This window comes from Psammomys obesus, unplaced genomic scaffold (assembly GCF_907164565.1).
Source record: "Psammomys obesus unplaced genomic scaffold, mPsaObe1.curated_primary_1811, whole genome shotgun sequence".
Classification (NCBI taxonomy): domain Eukaryota; kingdom Metazoa; phylum Chordata; class Mammalia; order Rodentia; family Muridae; genus Psammomys; species Psammomys obesus.
The window spans coordinates 7,224,314-7,240,784 of NW_026585626.1; the positions used below are offsets into that span (position 1 = coordinate 7,224,314).

Below are 16,471 nucleotides of genomic sequence, written 5' to 3' on the forward strand. Positions count from 1 at the left end.
CGCCTTCGCGCAAGCGCCTTTGAGACCACGCCCCATATCCCGGGTCAAACTGGCCCCGCCCCCTGGAAGGATCACTGCGCAGGCGTCCCAGAGGCCACGCCCACTTCCTGGATCTGACACCGTCTTCCGCCAGAGGACTACGCAGGCGCCTTCTAGAGGAGCCACGCTCTTTTTCTTAAGCACCGCCCAGCGTGATATACTACGCAGGCGCTAACACGCCCGTTTTTTTTTTTTTTTTTTTTTTTTCCCCTATTGTCCACCATTTGTAAGTGTCGACTGGGACACACACCCTTGGGGCCAAATGCGCAAGCGCTCTTCTTCTCAAATCGGGGTCGATATCTTGGTACGCATGCCTGAGCGGCGGCGGGAGACTACGGAGTTTACCGCCGGAAATTCTGAAGCCTTTACCATGGAGAGAGAGCCGGCCCGTCTCTCTAGCTAGAGAGGCTTACTTCCGCCCCGTTAAGGGATGGGGGCGGCCATCTTGAGTGCGTGCAATTAAAGGCCTTGGCGGGATTGGTTCCGTGTCCGGGCTTTTCTGTTGCTCCGAGGGTTTCACCTCGAACCCTTCCCTGCGTGGAGGAGGGCCTGCTGATGCCCGATTCCTTTGCAGGTGAAGGATGACCCCAGCACGCACTTCTACGGGACCCACGACATACCCTTCTTAGGGTAGGGGGAGAGAAAGGGAAGCTATTTCAGACTTTCCTTCCTGCCCCTCCAAGAGACGTGGTGATCTGAGAGGCTGTCCTCCCCGCTGGAGCTCAGCACACTTCAGTTCCGTACACTGATTGCCGCTCCTTCCTTATTTCCTCCTTAGTCATATCCTCTGGGAAAATACCAGACTTTCCTAAACCTACCCTGCTAGGAGGCTAGAAGAGGGCTCGAAGTAAGGAGATGTGTCTTGGGGCCGCCTGTGCTTCCGCTCCTGGAAAGGTGTGGATACACGTTGAGGAGGTGGGAAGAGCTGAGTGGGGGTGTCAGGGCAATCCGAACACGCTGTGTTCAGGCCGCCTGAGCGTTTTCACTTTCTTTTCCTTTTCATTAGCAGAAGAAACTCTTAAATTCTGGAAATAGTGACTCAGTATCATGGCCAGCCGCCTTAATGAAGATCCAGAAGGAAGTCGAGTGCGTAACGGCTATTAAACTTATCGGTGAAGTGAAATTCAGAGTAATTGAGGTCAAAAGCATAAACACTTTTTAATTAAACCAATAATTGGATTCCCAACTCCCCCCTCCGCACCCCCCGTTTGTTTCTCTGTAGCTGATTTACTTAGGAAAGGCTAATAGAATCCTAGGCAGAGATCATCCATCACTTTCCTCTTACAGATAATTTAATATATGGTAGTTTAACTCCGTAAGATGGGAAGGTTTGGCCTTAAGTCAGAGTGGTGAAGCAGAGAAGAGGCAGTGGGAGCGGGGCTCTTGTTGGAGATCCGAAAAGAGCAATATTCTGTTTTTAACAAACCTCTTCTTTCCCTTTGCACATTTTAGATCACTTATGTAAAAGGAGATCTTTTCGCATGTCCCAAAACAGACTCTCTAGCCCATTGTATCAGTGAGGATTGTCGAATGGGTGCCGGAATAGCTGTTCTCTTCAAGAAGAAATTTGGAGGAGTACAGGAACTGTTAAGTCAACGTGAGTTTTGAGAGCACCGTAGCCTGCCTGTTCCATGCTTGCTGAAGCCTGGTTTGCTCTTCCATTATACTCTGTATATATGTGCATTCAGAGAGATTTCTAGGGACCAAGTAAAACTTTTAACTTTTCAGATTTTTTTTTTTTTAACTTCCTCACAGGAATCGCTTTTGGTTTGGATCTTTACTCTCCCTTTTTTTTTTTTTTTTTTTTTCTGTGTGTGAGTTTGTATTGTGCAGATACATGTCTGGAGGCCAGAGCTTGACACCACCTGTCTTCATTTGCTCTCAACTCTATTTATTTATTTATTTATTTATTTACTTATTTACTTATTTATTTGCTCGCTCTCCACTCTATCTATATTTATTTATTTATATTGAGACAGTGTCTCATAATGAACATAAGAGTTTGTCCATTTAGCTCCCAAACCCTCAATTTTCCTTCCAAAATGTTTCACTTCTCTCAAACCTTTGGTTAACTGTAGGGCATATCAAGTTCCATATGTGTTGCTTAGAGGTCAAGATCCTGTACTAAATATTGCTCTATGTTATTTATTTGTTTGTTTGTCTGTTCATTATGAAGCAGAATCTTCTTGCCTAGCCTAGGCTGGCCTGCCACTTGCTGTATAGCCTAAGCTTGTCCTGAACTCTAAGCAGCCCTCCTGGCTCAGTCTCCTAAATACTGACATTACAGGCATGAGCCACGACACCAGGCTTCTTCGATTTATTCGTCAAAAAGGGGTTTGGGCTGGAAATGATAGCAGGCACCTTTAATCCCAGTGATTGGGATATAGAGTGGGGTGGATCATTGTGATTTCAAGACAAGCTGATCTACATCAGGAGGCCAACCAGGGCTGTATACCTATGAAGAGTGGTTTGGAAACCACTTTACAGACCCCCTCCACCACTTTCTGCTAGTGACTTTAAATCAGGACTATGCATTACCGTCCGCCTGGTGCTTCTGAAATGATCTCTCACCATATTTTGGGCCCGTCCCTCTTCAGAACAACTCCTACTCCAGACTTACAGGAAGTGTACCATTCATTATGACTCCAGGCGTGGACAAAGCAACTTCTTACTGAGTTTGATTACAGTTATTTAAAAGGATGACATTGAGCCTGGTGTTAGTGCATGCCTTTAATCCCAACACCTGGGAGGCAGAGGCAGAGGCAGGCGGATCTCTGAGTTCAAGGCCAGCCTGTTCTACAAAGCAAGTTCAGGACACCCAGGGCTGTTACACAGAAAAACCTTCCTTGTCTTGAAAAAAAGAAATCAAATCAAATCAAATGATGACGTTGTTTCTGAATAAAAAATGTAATAACTAAAGGACTTGAAATGTTTCTCATAGCAGAGTGTGGTGGCACATACCTCCAATCCCAGCATTTGGGATGCAGAGGCAGGTGGATCTCTGAGTTCAATGGCTGCCGGTCTACAGACCAAGTTCAGGACAGCCAGGGCTATACAGAGAAGCCCTGATGGTGTGGTTGGGGCTGTTCCTCATAATGTTTAATATAACTGTGAAAGGGCTGTTGTTGGGACTGGGGCCATGGGTCATTCTTGTAAAGAGCTTGCTGAACAAGCATGAGGGTGTGAGCTCCATCTTCAGAGCCCATGTGTTTTGTTTTATTTTTTAAATTAGATAGAAATGAAGATAGATAGATAGATAGATAGATAGATAGATAGATAGATAGATAGATAGATAGAGTGCTCTGTCTTCACAACACACCAGAAGAGAAAATCATATTCTATTGCAGATGGTTGTGAGCCACCATGTGGTTGTTGGGAATTGAACTCAGGACCTCTAGAAGAGCAATCAGTGTTCTTAACCACTGAGCCATCTCTCCAGCCTCTTTCTTTCTCTCAACCTCTCTCTCTTTCTCTCTTTCCTTTTCTGTGTATAGACATGTTTGCTCCTAATCCTGGGGAGATGGAGGTCGATGGATCTCTGGGACTTGCTGGCCAGCCAGTAGAGCTGGTTCAGTGAACTCCAGTTTCAGTGAAAGACTGTCTCAAAAAGAAAAAAAAATAATAAGGAAAAAAAATTCAAACATTAGATGGGTTGAGGATGCTGTTGAGATGGCGTGTGTATCGCTTTTGAAGATGACCTGAATTTGGTTCTTAACATCCACATTGGGTGTGTCACAATTCCCTGTAACTCCGGTTCCAGGGGATTTGATGTCTCTGGCTCCCAGAAGTGCACTGTACTTGTGCATACATGCACACACCATTTAAAAAATAGTAAAAGTAAATTCTTTTACTGATTAGATGGAAAGTATTTGAGAAAGACATTCAACATTGTCCTCCAGTCTCTGTGCTTACCTATATGTGTGCGCACACACACACACACAAATACCTTGTTGAATAAATATGTTTAACAAAATTTGAATAGTGGTACATTCTAAGACAATTTCTAGACAGTAGTGTTAATGTGCTTTAGGTGGGCAGGTAACAGTGCATTCAAAATCAGGATAGGTATACTCAGGTCTACAAGAATTTTTTTATCATAAGTGTGGAGATGGACATTTCTGGGGTTCCCCCCCCTTTTTTTTTTTTTTTTTTTTTTTACTATTAAATAACTGTTTTTCTTAGAAAAGAAGTCTGGAGAAGTGGCTGTTCTGAAGAGAGATGAGCGATATATATATTACTTGGTAAGATGGGGCCACATCTTCATCCCGTTAGATTGGCAGATAGATGGACTTCCTGGCATTGGTCATAATGCTCCATCCTATACAGCAAAGGATGCCAAACATCTCCCCATTGTACATCAGCTCAGCTCTGGAAGTGTTGGCTGCTTGGAGCACTGAGTTAGATATACCAGGCTGTGCCACAGTTTCATGGTGAGTCCACCATAGGCCTGTGGTCTAGGAGTGGCAGACCTTATGGAGATTCACTGCCCTTTCTTAGGCACAGGGAAAGGAAACCCTGTCTCGAGAGATTTTCCTGAGGGCCTTTTCTCTGATCTTCCCTGACAAATGTAGAGGCACAAAATGCCCTGCTCCTCTCCTTCCTGCTGGAGGAAATAAGGGATTCTTTATCATCCACATAGTGTTTGGACCTAGAAGAGATACGGCTTCCTTACAGCTGGTGGGGGGTGATCTAGAGCCAGCCCACACAAGCCTTTCTGGCCAGCCAACAGAGCCGGGAAACACTAACCTGTAAAGTGCTGTGCTAAAAGCCAAGAATGATTTTCAGTTAGAAGAACTATCCCTTGCTGTTGCTTTCGTAGGGAAACAAAAAGCAAGGGAGCATGATTTCTGAATGAATAGAAGGGCCCACCTGGCCACCTTGGCACAAGTGTGCCCCTTACCTGGCACACACTTCACCGGTGACCTTGCTTAAGCATGGCACAGCTTTCCGGTGCTGTGGTTTTCCTTATTACATGGTAGATTCTGTTTCTGAGTCACTGGTGGATTTTCCTGTGGCTGCAAAGTGTCATTTTTGCTGCAGATGAATTGGGAGAATTAATCTATAAAAATATGCTTATTCTTTGAATCTTCAGGATGTAGAGGAATCTGGTGGCTTTCTCATCATCGAATACGTTCTTGGGAGGTGGGGCTAATGAGAGTTTGAATCCTCTTTTGTGTTCAGATTACAAAGAAGCGGCCTTCACACAAGCCGACGTATGAGAACCTACAGAAGAGTTTAGAGGCCATGAGGTCCCATTGTTTGAAGAATGGAGTCACTGACCTCTCCATGCCCAGGCAAGTAAATTCTGAATTGATTGGGGAAGTGTAGTCTCTAACTTCTAGGCCATGCCAAGAATGTACACAAGTACAGGTAGACAAGGCCCAGCTTTTCAGAGCTACCTGCCAAGTTTTCCTGAGGCCACAGCATGGCTGTTTTCTACCTTGAGTTGAATGAATCAGATAAGTAATGAAAGGCACACACCTTCCGTGGCTCCTCAGTGGGGAGTGCCCTTGGCCTTCAGACACATCTGCTGATTTCCTGCCATTGTGTTTCAAGTGTTGGCCTCAATCCTGAAGTAGTGGAATCACAGATTGGAGACTGAGTAGCTGCCATTCCTCTCAGGCTACTTCTGATCTCCTTAAATTGAATTTTGTGCCAGGAAAGTTGTCAGTGATGTCTGCCTTTTATGCTGCATGTCTGCTTGTGGTTCTTGTGGGTAGCAGGCAGGGCCTGTCCCTGATGTCCCTTTGAGGACTTAAATGATTTTGGGTGTTCAGTGGGCCGTTGCTTCCTGTTGAGGAACTGGTCCATACCCCTTCTCTTTTTAGCACCTTAGTAGTTTTCAGTCAGTGCTGACCACATTCAAGCAACTTTCAATGTGTCCACACCATCTCCCTTTTTTTTAAAATGTGCATTTGTATTTTGCCTATATACATATCTGTGTGAGGGTGTCTGATCCCCTGGGCCTGGAGTTACAGATAGTTGTGAGCTGCCATGTGGTTGCTGGGAATTGAACCCCTGCTGCTTTAGAAGAGCAGCCCATCCCCTTATCCCTTTAATATACTTATGGCTTATGCATCACTAACACTTTTTTTTTAAATTGCTGTTCAGGAGCTTGATTGTCTTGCTGTAAATTTTAAGCTTCCCCTTTGTCCCCAGGCCTGTTGAGGATCAGTACAGTGTCATACTAGAAGAAAGGTGTCAGGCAGTACAGTTGACCGGCTGATTGCAAAGACCTCACTCTTGGACCACAGCCAGCATTTCTGGACATTCATTTTTTGACTTCCTCTGTAAAGGTCCTCTCCTTGCATCTTCCTTAACATTCTGTTATCTTAAGTGTGTTTTAAACCACATACATTTTCCCATCTGCTGAAGATAGTTTTCATAGAAAGAGGGTAACTGGGCTAGTGGCCAAAGAGTGAAAGAATTAGAAATAATTAGAAAGCAAAGAGATATGACGGGCGCCTAAGAGCTGTCTTGAGTGGCTTCACACGAGTCGACTCGTAGATTCTTCATTGAGGCTGCCTATAGGTGTGAGCCCAGATAACTGCTTTGGATAGAGCTCAAAGGAAGAGGAAAGGAGGAGGAGTCTCCTAAATACTTTAATCACACCGATGGAGGGGTTTTTGTTTTTCACAATCTAACCAAAAGACTAAGAAAAGATGAGATTTTTGTTTGTTCGTTTTCAGGATTGGATGTGGCCTGGATCGTCTGCAGTGGGAAAATGTATCTGCGATTATTGAAGAAGTGTTTGAGTCAACAGACATCAAGATTACCGTGTATACACTCTGAACAGATGACGATTCTGGATAGGCCCAGTGTTTTGTGTCAATCCCTACTTGGCCGTAGGACTAAGCAATTGTAGGACTTAATGGCCAGAGGACAGTCGGTGTGAGGGAATCTTTGTCACAGATAAGATGAGGGCTTCTGTATTCCAAAAGGATAAGGTGGGCACTGCGCCCAAGCAGTGTTGCTGTATTCTTTTGCAGGAGGGTGGTCTGTCACTAACCCAGGAAACCAGATAGGTAAGCTGTTCTAGGGCCTGTTTTGTTTGTCCACTACTGGGTTTGTTTGGCTGGTCACTAGGTGGCAGCATTGGTTCTAATTCTTTTTCTTTTAAAGAGACATTATGGGAAGGGTAACCTTTTGAGATTCTTCACGTCTCTTGTGTTTGTACACTTGGTGTTAGTTTGATGTCATCAAAAATCATCATAGGAAAGGGTATGGTTGTTTTAGTTACAAATATCACCAAGGAGTTTGTGGTGACAAGAATGGAACAATAAACCTTTCTCTTAGGTTCACTGAGATTTGTGTGCAAACACGTCTGTTTTCTGGATCTTGCGGACAGGCTAACAGGGTTCACTGGGAAGAGCAACAAGGAAGGAGGGAAGCATGGACAAGGATTGTGTCCACCTGGCTAGAAGGCAGGGTTAGAGTGTGGGGGCTGTTTTCTGTCTGCTGCATAGTTGATGCGATTGACATCTCTGGACTTAACAGGAGGCCAGTGAAATAAATTAAAGACTCGGTGGCAAGGTTGGGTTCCAGGTTTGTTTTTACCTCCCTAGATTATGGCATGCAACTAACTGGAATCTCAAGAGAACCACAGCAGTTATTGGTCCCTCTTCTAAAACTAAGGACAAGCCTCATGTGTATGGTAGGAGTATAAAGCCCATGGATTCAGCCAGTGTTCTGTTACTAGAGCTATTGGGAAAACTAGGAATCCTCCCTATTCCGCGATGGTAATAGTTAACACAACCAGACAAACCAGAGTTTGTATTCTAGTGTGAATGCTGGTTTTTCAGGAATGGGTGATTCTTTCAGTGTGGAAAAAAAAAACAAAGCTGGGCATGGTGGTGCACACCTTTAATCCCAGCAGAAGCAGGTGGATCTTGGTGAGTTCAAGGCCAATCTGGTCTACAATTTGCATCCAGGACAGCCAGAGCTACACAGAGAAACCCTGTCTCAGAAACAAAACAAAACAAAACAAACAAAAACGCCTAACTTAGAAAGGGCTTGTGGAAACATGGTCTAAGTACTTGAGACACATGATCTTACACTGCAGCCTGACAAGAGGCAGCAGTTTCAAAAAGTTTCACTTTTGTATCTAGGTGCTGTGGGGGAAGTCCATTACTGACTTACACCAAAGCTTTTATTATATCTTATTTGACTGTGGCAAATCTTTACTTTCCTTCTCTACTGTGGATTAAATCTGTGGCCTTTCATGTTAGACTCCCTCTCCAACCTGCACTCTACGGAAGCATCCTATTGCTTGGTCGGACCATTGCCTTTCTAAGCTTCCCTTTCTTTTAAGGGAATTAATAGTTAATAGTTAATTTTCGTCCGGTAGCATGATTGACTGTCAGTGACTTTCTGTGCCTTGGTGGGGATGTGATCAAGTACCTTGCGGTCAAATTCCAGTGACTTATCACAGATGATGCCTGAGGAAAGGAGAGCAGGCCTGATAACAGAATGGGCACAACTGCTGTGGAAACCCAGTTAGAGTCTGGCTGACCCCCGAACATGCAAGTGTGATTTCACTCCTGCAGAGTACTCTGACGACACTTGCCACCATCCTGTCATCATTTCCAAGTGCTGCTTTTTGGAGTCTCAAGGCGTGTCTGAACATTTACATTTGCTTGGTCATTGAGATGTGGATGTCTGATAAAATTCCATGAGGCCTTGTGTTCCCCAACTGCATTATCCTCAAAGGAAAGGAAATGTTCTTCTTTGCGAATAATCCCAGGAGAAAATGTTTCTTTCATTTTTCAGCCGTGCTGGGGATGGAATGAGAGCCTTCCGTGTTCAACCTGCTGGCCAACCCATAAAGCTCTGCTGCTGATACCTTATTTGAATCAGTCTCCTGCCTGCCACTGGGTAGACCAGGTTGGCTAGCCCACACACCTCCACAGGGTTCCTGGTGCGTCATCGTGTGTGAAGATTACAGACTCAGGCTACTGCGTCCTGCTTTACTTGGGTTCTGGGGGTCTGAAACCCGGTACTCAAGTTTGAAGCAAGAGCCTTACACATGGAGCCGTTGCCATCTCCCCAGCCCTCAAGAGGAAATATTCTAAGGTCAGGACCATGGTGAGAAGTCAGCCTGGGAGAGTTAGTTCTTCATCATCAAACTGGCTTTATCTTCCTAATGTCATCACTTGGTTCTTGGCCTACAGTATTCCTGTGCCCAGTTCCATTGTCTGTGGAACTTTCCAATGTCCAACTTTCTTAAAAGAGCAGGCCACAAAAAACACACTATTTCCTTTATTAATGTTGCTGTTTTACCTTAAAAAAACAAACACACCCAGCCCAATTCAAAACACTTTTCTGGATGGATTTCAGAGGTCTGTACCTTGAATCTGAGGATCTTTATCTCAGCACCCCCGGAGAGGCAGCAAGACCCTCCACCCCCAGGTACCTGGTGCCCACATATAGTTGCTTTTCTTGCCTTCAGTTTCCAAAAGGCATGGTTGAATGGATGACAGCCTGAGGTGTGCTTTGAGTTCTCTGAGGGAGGGTCTTGTCCAATGCAACTGGTTGCTGTCAAATGTCCAACTCCAAGTATAATCAGGGAGACAGGCATGCCCTGGATGTCATCTGTGTCACTGCTTCTCTGAGTGGCAGCCGGCAGACCTTCATGGGAAACAACATGTTACTAAGAGCCTTGCTGACCCCAACAGCCAACCCTGAGATAACTAAGACTTCTTTGCACCTTCCCTGAAAAGACAGTGGATGTCTCCTCCAGGGCCTCCTGAGGTTCCTGTTGGAACTGCTTACTTCATTGCTTTGGTGTGGTTACCACAACCCCAGAGATCTGTTTGGATTCTGTTCTCCTAAGTTATATATAGTACAAATATTCTGCCTCTTTTTCTTTCTTAAGTCTCGCTGTATAGCTTTGTCTAGCCTCTAACTCTGGTCTGTGTAGCTCTGCCTTCTATATTGTGCTAGCCTTTCTCAAAGCAAAAGATGAAATAAGAGATAGACAAGCTATTTAAAAAATGCTTTAAGAAGGACTGTTCTTTAGGGGCATTTAGACTCTGTCATAGCATTTATTTATTGATTTATTGATTTGTTGATTTGTTGATTTGACCTTTCCCTCAGGAACTTAGAAGACTCACAGATATGCACAGGGAAGTGTGCTAATAGGCTCAAGAATATTGGTTGTATCTGTATAGACAAGAAGGAGTTAAATTCTTTTAAAAATTACATTTATTTGTGTGTATGGAGGTACTGCATGTTTGGAGGTTGGAGAATAACTTTTGAGATCAGTTCTCTCAACCATGTGGGTCCCAAAGATGAAATTCAGGCCTTCAGGATTGGTGGCAAGCACTTTTACTCAATGAGCCCCCTCACCAGCCCAAAATATTTTACTTTAAAGTAAGCTAAGACATGTAGTTTTTGCTTATACTGAGTATCAGTTAAAACTCTCAAAAACTTTTTAATCATCTTTGAAATTCACATTTTTTTGAAATTCACAATTTTAATGAAAAAAAAAAAAATCCCTGAAGACTTGCTAGTTTGGTAGCTGGCGGAAGTGACCTATAAAAGTCTTCAAAGGGGCAGGCGAGACAGCTCAAATTAAGATGCTGGCTGCCAGTCCTGACACGTGAGTCCCATCCCCAGAACCCACAAGATGGAAGCAGAGACCCAACTCTGGCAAGCTGTCCTCTGACCTCCACATTGTGTGTTGACACGTGCCCCTCCCACACATATAAATAAAGATTAAACAATCTCATTAAAAGTGGAATTTTTGTGAGGGAGGTCTTTTTTGTTTTGTTTTTGAGATGGGGTAGGTAGCCCAGGCTCAGCATATCTCTCCATTCTCCTCAGTCCACCTCAGGGTGTGTACTGCCATCCGTGGGTTATTTTTACTATTGTCAGTGGTCCTGAAAATTGAATCCAGTATGTATGCATATTAGGAAAGTATCTCACAACCAAACATATCCCCAGCACAACTCTTTGGGTTTTGTAAGCATTCTACTACTAAAAACCCATAACCCAAAACTCTCGGGCTTTTGATTTGGTTTTGACTCTTGTTTTATTTTTGAGACAAGGTCTGGTTAGGTTGCTTAGGTTAACCTGAGACTTGGTATAACCCAAGATAGCCTCTAACTCGTGATCCTCCTGCCTCTGCCTCTGCAGTGCTGAGATTCCTCACACAACACCATATTTCTCTCTCCCATGAAGACTGCAAAACAAAACATCTCAGGGTTAAAATTAAGTCAGCAGTCACCATTGAGGTGAGTCTTATGCTGGCTAGATAGTCACTGTGGTGATACTAACAAAATTTTTTGAGGATTTTAAAAGCAAGTTCTGTATTTTCAGGGATCATTCTTGACATCTGTCTTTACTGCTGTCACAATCCAGTGTCACTTTATGGTATGAGCCTATCTCATACAAATAACGTTTGGGATCACTGCCCACAAAGTCTTCAGAAAGAAGAAAAAAAGAATAGACTGAGAATGTGTCTGCTTGGACAGGAAGATGGTCAGCTTGAGGGTGGCTGGGCACCCCATGTGCATGCCTGACAGCAAACACCTGCCAACATGAAGCTCCGGAACATCAAGATTTCCAGAACGTGTCTGCCAAGCTGCATTTTCTCTTAAGGGTATTAGGAGTGAGAAACATCAAACAGAAACTGAAAAGATTGTCATGGATGCATGCTGCGTCCATGTTTTATGAACACAGGAGTCGTTCCAGAATTAGACTTCAGTAGGAGTGCAATGAAGAGCCCTCTCCATCGCTGGGAGATTTTGATCAGTAACTCTGGCCTTGGAAAGGGGTTCAATCACAGCAGTTCCTTGGGAGCAAAGTAGATCAGACCAAATTCAAAAGATAGGGAAGGATCTTTTACCCTCTTTCCTGAGGATAATTGGCCTGTTTCTGTGAGAGTCTAATTTACCCTCAGCAAGAGGCCAAATTGGCCTTAATTGTGTCCTAATTATTTGCCTAAACAGCTCATCTTTATTTCTAGTTCTCCTATCACCTCTTGACATCTGTAGGAGGCTACTTTTGAGCTGCTGCTTCAGTCACAAACATCTCTTAACCCTTTAGACACTCTGGTATGAACTAGCTCGATACTCTGAGCTGATTGAATTTGGTTCTCCATGCATTCCTGGGCAAAATTCTCAGAAGAATTCCTGGTTTTAAGGATCCACATAGCAATCTCTGAGCAACTCAAAGAACAGATCTCTGAAACCAGGTGAGCAGATCTGGCAAAAAAATCAAAAGATGAATACGCTGGAGAGATGGCTCAGAGCTTAAGAGCACCGGCTACTCTTCAGACAATCTGGGTTTGAGTCCCAGCACCACTTGGTGCCTTACAAGTGCCTGTAACTCCAGTTCCAGGGGATCCAGTGCTCTCTTCTGGCCTCCTTGGGTACAAGGCATGCACATGGTACATAAACCTACATGGAAGCAAAACACCAATACATATAATTAAAAAAAAATAAAAGAAAATAAAAGATGGAACAAGAAATTGCCCTCAAGAGTGAAAATACTGCATTACGGAAGAACAGAGGCTGTGAATTTGAGAATAGGGTCTATAAAGTATCCATATGGTCTTGGAGTCTCTAGAATTGGAGTTCCTGGTGGTTGTAAGCCATCATGTGGGTACCAGGAATCAAACCTGAGTCCTCCAGAAAAAAATAGCCTGGGCTCTTAGCCACTGTGCATCTCTCCAATCCTTATTTTTTTATATTTGTGTGTCTGTGTGTGAGTATGAGCAAGTGCGTTCCAGTGTCAAGAGTCCAGAGGAAGTGTTAAGTCCCCTGGAGTTGGAGTCACCGGCGGTGAATCACTCAGTGTGCGTGCTGGGAACCAAACTTCAAGAGCAGCCAGTGCTTTCAATGGCTGAGCCATCTCTCAACCCTAAGACTTGGATGTAGGCAGAGGGATTCAGTGAAAAGGAGAAATGAAACAAAATGTACTAAATGTTTCTACAACTAATTCATTCATACAGAGGGGTGCACCCCTTTCGAATTGTATTTCTTCCTACCTCACTTCTCCCCACGTGAACAGTTAATACAGAGACGGCGCCAGGGCACCAAGAAAACTCACAGAAGGCTGAGCTCTGTTGCCTACTTCAAGATGTCTGCCAGTTTCTCCTCATAGTATAGGAAGTTCTCCTGAATGTCCTCCCAGGGCTCAAAGGCCTTGGATTCGCCCTCTTCTTGCTCCACAAAATTCTGCCAGATGTACTCGAAGTCCTGGGGTTTCATGATGCGAAGTTTGCAGCCGGCCTCCTTCAGCTTTTTCAGGGCGGCCTGGACCTCTGGCTCCTCCCACATGAAGAGCCGGCCCACCAGGATGAGGAGGCGCAGGTTCTTCGCCTTGCTGAGGGTTTTGATAATTCGGTCAGCGCAGGCAGCGCAGGGGCTGGACGACACATACCAGGTGATGTTGTACTTCAGGGCCGGGTCGAAAGCTGGCAGGATGGTATTGAAGAAAGCCTCCTCGGCATGAGCACCTGCGTGCTCATCCTCCAGGTAGCCCCGCGACGCCTGCACTTGGCCTCCTTTGCTCTGTGCTTCAACCACGTAACAGAGAAAGGTCTTGTTCCGCCCGGAACTGTATTCCACATTCCGGAACTGAAATTTAAAGAAGTTGACAGGCAGCCGCTCCCTGTAGGTCAAGGAGACAAGGCAGGGAAGAAGGGAGTGATGAGCAGGCAGAGCTCCAACACCCATTCGTTCTTCCTGAAAACTGGCCTTGCCTATGCTGACCACACACACCCGCAAGCACACACACGGACGGAGTCACAGAGGTTAGGAGTGCTTGCTACTCTTCTAGAGGACTTCAGTTTCGTTCCCAACATCCATGTTCGGTGACTGTCTAGTTCTGAGAGTTCCGACTCCCCCTTCTGGCTTCCAAAGTCACCTGCACATATTCAGTGACATACACACATCAATATAAAAATACCTACCTCTCAAACAACACAGACTCTTTATGTAGCCCTGGCTGCCCTGGAACTAACTATATAGACCAGGCTGGCAAAGATCCATCTGCCTTTACTTCCTAAGAACTGAGATTAAAGGCATGTGCCACCTCGCTTGGCACAAAACTCTTTTTAAAAGACTTTCCTGGGAGAGATAGAGATAATCTGGATTTGAGTTTGTGTTCTAGTTACCCTAGACCTAGGGTAAGTGTCCCCAATGTTTCCACTGTTGACTCAGTTTCTCTTCCTCTCTTCTCTCATACCTTTCTCTCAGTGGGGTCTAGTTAGCCCAGCTGGCCTGGGTCTCCAGGTCATCTTGTCTCAGCCTCCCAAGTTCTGGTATGGTAGGCATGTGTCACCCTCATCCCAACCCACGAATGCACCCACAGCACGAAGCAGCAGGTTGTGGAATTTCTCGTGACGGAACAAGACAAAGATTTAACAGAGTGTTCCGTGCCTTCATTTCTCCCTGCGGCTCACAGAGATTGCATTTTGGTCGTGGACTGGCCTATATCTCACGCCATGATGTCCTTCTCTTGGCTGTTTTTCAATTGAAAGGGGTTTCACAGGATCAGGGGCTAAGAGTGATCTTTGAGGCAAGTCTCAAGGGTACTATGAGGTCCTTAAGCCTGAGTGCAGTGTAGTCTGGAAGGGGTTGGCCCTTGCCTCCACGTGGCTGTCATGTAGCAGCTAGGATCTAGTTAGACTGGGAAGTTGCAAATAAACAGCCGGGAATGCCGGAACATTGCAGAAGTGGGCAGGAGCAGACAGATGCAGTGGGGTGGTTAGTTTGTCCACTTGATTTAGAATCACCCAGGGGACACATCTCTGGGCATGTCTGTGAAGGTGTTTCCAGGGAGATTTGCCCAAAAGGGAAGAGCTATCCTAAAATGTAGGTACCATCCCATGGGCTCAGGGCTCAGGTTGACTAGAAAGGGGAAGAAGAGAAAGCGAGCCGAGCACCAGCATTTAGTGCTTCTGGCTTTGCCACTGTGGCTGCCACGTTACCAGGCCTTACTCAGGCCTTCCTGCTCTGACATGTTGTGCCTCCTCATACTGCGAGCCCAGAGAAACTCTACTCCTGTTGCTTCTTGTCAGGCGTTTGGTTATAGCCATGTGGACAGTCTTTGGACAAGATATGGAGGGTCTTAAAAGTTGAACCTGGATTCACGAAGCAGTACAAAATGGTTTCTAGTTCTTGAAAAGGGGTGTGCTACAAATGACATCCAGGGAGACCCCAGTGGTGAGAACAGGCTGACACAGTGCAGCTGGGCATAGCCTGAGATGTAAAGAGCCCTCTACATGTCAGGACAGTGAACTTGGTAAGTAGAAGATTTAAGGAGAGAATAATATCCGGAAGTAAATGGAATAGGAGTAGCCAGGCATTATAGAGAACAGCTTGGCACTGATTAAAAGAGAGAGAGAGAAGGCATCAGAGTTTACAATCCTGTTCTTTTAAAATTCCATTTGTTTATTTATTCACAAGGATGGGGCACCCATGTCACATCAGGTGTGTGGAGGGCAAAGGACAACTTGCAAGAGAAGTTTCTCTCTTTCCACCCTGTAGAGCTTAGAGCTTCGGGACAGAGCTTAGGTCATCAGGGTTGGCAGCAAGCACCTTTACCTGCTGAGCCATCTGTGGCTCTCAAAGATTGTTTTTATTTTTCTTGTCTGCGAGTACTTTCCTTAAATGTACAGATTTCCTGTACAGATTTGAAGGCCAATGAAAATGAGATTTTTTTTCAGTCAGGAGTGGAAAGGAGAAGGGCCAGGTGGAGGGTCTGCCTTGCTCTAACTGGTCACTGGGCTGGGGTGTGGCTCCCGGAGAGTGCTTGCCTGGCATGCAAGATCCAGCGCTACAGAATAAACGTCTAATCTCTGCACCTGCTGCAGAACATGCCCTGTGGCGCCACCAGCTCACTCGGGCGCTGTCTCTGCGTCTTCTCTTTCCTTAAAAAGGTCAGTTGACCCCAGGGCTGCTGGGGAATCCCTAGTGTCCCAACTTTGGCTGCTTAAGGAGAAGCAGCCAATTGGAAGAGCAGAGGGAAGCCCCAGGGCTTTACCTTCCCCTCGCCTCATCACAAAACCTTCTCCACCCATGTTTCCATGCCTCCTGCTGTCAAGTTAGTTTCCAATATGGAGATAGATCTGTCTGAGGACCCAGCCCCAGGATTCCTTTATGGCTATATTTAGCTCTCTAAGCCCCTCCATCCTTGTCTGGCAGTGTTTATTATTTACTTAACATTTCAGCAGGAGCAATCAGCGGATGTTTTTTTCTTTCCTTTCACAAGCAAACCCAAGTAGAAGAATACTCTGAATTGCAAAGTTTCACTCACTCACCAGGCCACCCTCCAGCTCTGCCTGTCCTGGTGGGGCTTGGGGGAGTGGGGTCCTGAAAATTTTCTTTTCCTGATGATACAGAACTGATGTTTTCTTTCTTTCTTTCTTTCTTTCTTTCTTTCTTTCTTTCTTTCTTTCTTTCTTTCTTTCTTTCTTTCTTTC

The 16,471-nt window shown here is 45.2% G+C and overlaps 2 protein-coding genes across 10 annotated transcripts in view; one reads left to right on the forward strand and one right to left on the reverse strand.

The window, feature by feature from the left end:
• The first annotated feature begins 246 nt into the window (after positions 1 to 246).
• Oard1 (O-acyl-ADP-ribose deacylase 1) lies at positions 247 to 7,344 on the forward strand. Of its 9 annotated transcripts, none has more exons than XM_055613707.1 (7): positions 247 to 343; positions 818 to 933; positions 1,049 to 1,125; positions 1,492 to 1,636; positions 4,222 to 4,280; positions 5,221 to 5,333; positions 6,729 to 7,344. In XM_055613707.1, exons 3-7 carry the CDS (start codon positions 1,087 to 1,089, stop codon positions 6,829 to 6,831), a joined length of 459 nt encoding a protein of 152 aa, XP_055469682.1. In that variant the 5' UTR covers positions 247 to 343; positions 818 to 933; positions 1,049 to 1,086; the 3' UTR covers positions 6,832 to 7,344. The 9 variants fall into 9 exon arrangements, with proteins under 9 accessions (XP_055469682.1, XP_055469709.1, XP_055469736.1 ...); XM_055613743.1 differs by lacking the exon at positions 247 to 343 and adding an exon at positions 495 to 613 and having other exon boundaries at positions 818 to 954; positions 1,046 to 1,125; XM_055613752.1 differs by lacking the exon at positions 247 to 343 and adding an exon at positions 495 to 613 and having other exon boundaries at positions 818 to 954.
• Positions 7,345 to 9,127: 1,783 nt separating this feature from the next.
• The window catches only part of Apobec2 (apolipoprotein B mRNA editing enzyme catalytic subunit 2), a 13,083-nt gene continuing 5,739 nt past the window's right edge, over positions 9,128 to 16,471 (reverse strand). The window contains exons 2-3 of the mRNA XM_055615010.1: positions 13,093 to 13,656; positions 9,128 to 9,666 (exon numbers count right to left, since the gene is read on the reverse strand). Of these exons, the coding sequence (XP_055470985.1) occupies positions 13,113 to 13,656 (544 nt within the window). The 3' untranslated portion in view covers positions 9,128 to 9,666; positions 13,093 to 13,112. The remainder of the gene's footprint in view (positions 9,667 to 13,092; positions 13,657 to 16,471) is intronic.

What these genes read in the sequence shown, in the direction of transcription:
- Oard1 (XM_055613707.1), top strand. Translation starts at nt 1,087, where the DNA reads ATGGCCAGCCGCCTTAATGAAGATCCAGAAGGAAGTCGA. An exon ending in AAGATCCAGAAGGAAGTCGA is followed by an intron (nt 1,126 to 1,491) that starts GTGCGTAACGGC and finishes TGCACATTTTAG; the next exon opens with ATCACTTATGTAAAAGGAGA. An exon ending in AGCGATATATATATTACTTG is followed by an intron (nt 4,281 to 5,220) that starts GTAAGATGGGGC and finishes TTTTGTGTTCAG; the next exon opens with ATTACAAAGAAGCGGCCTTC.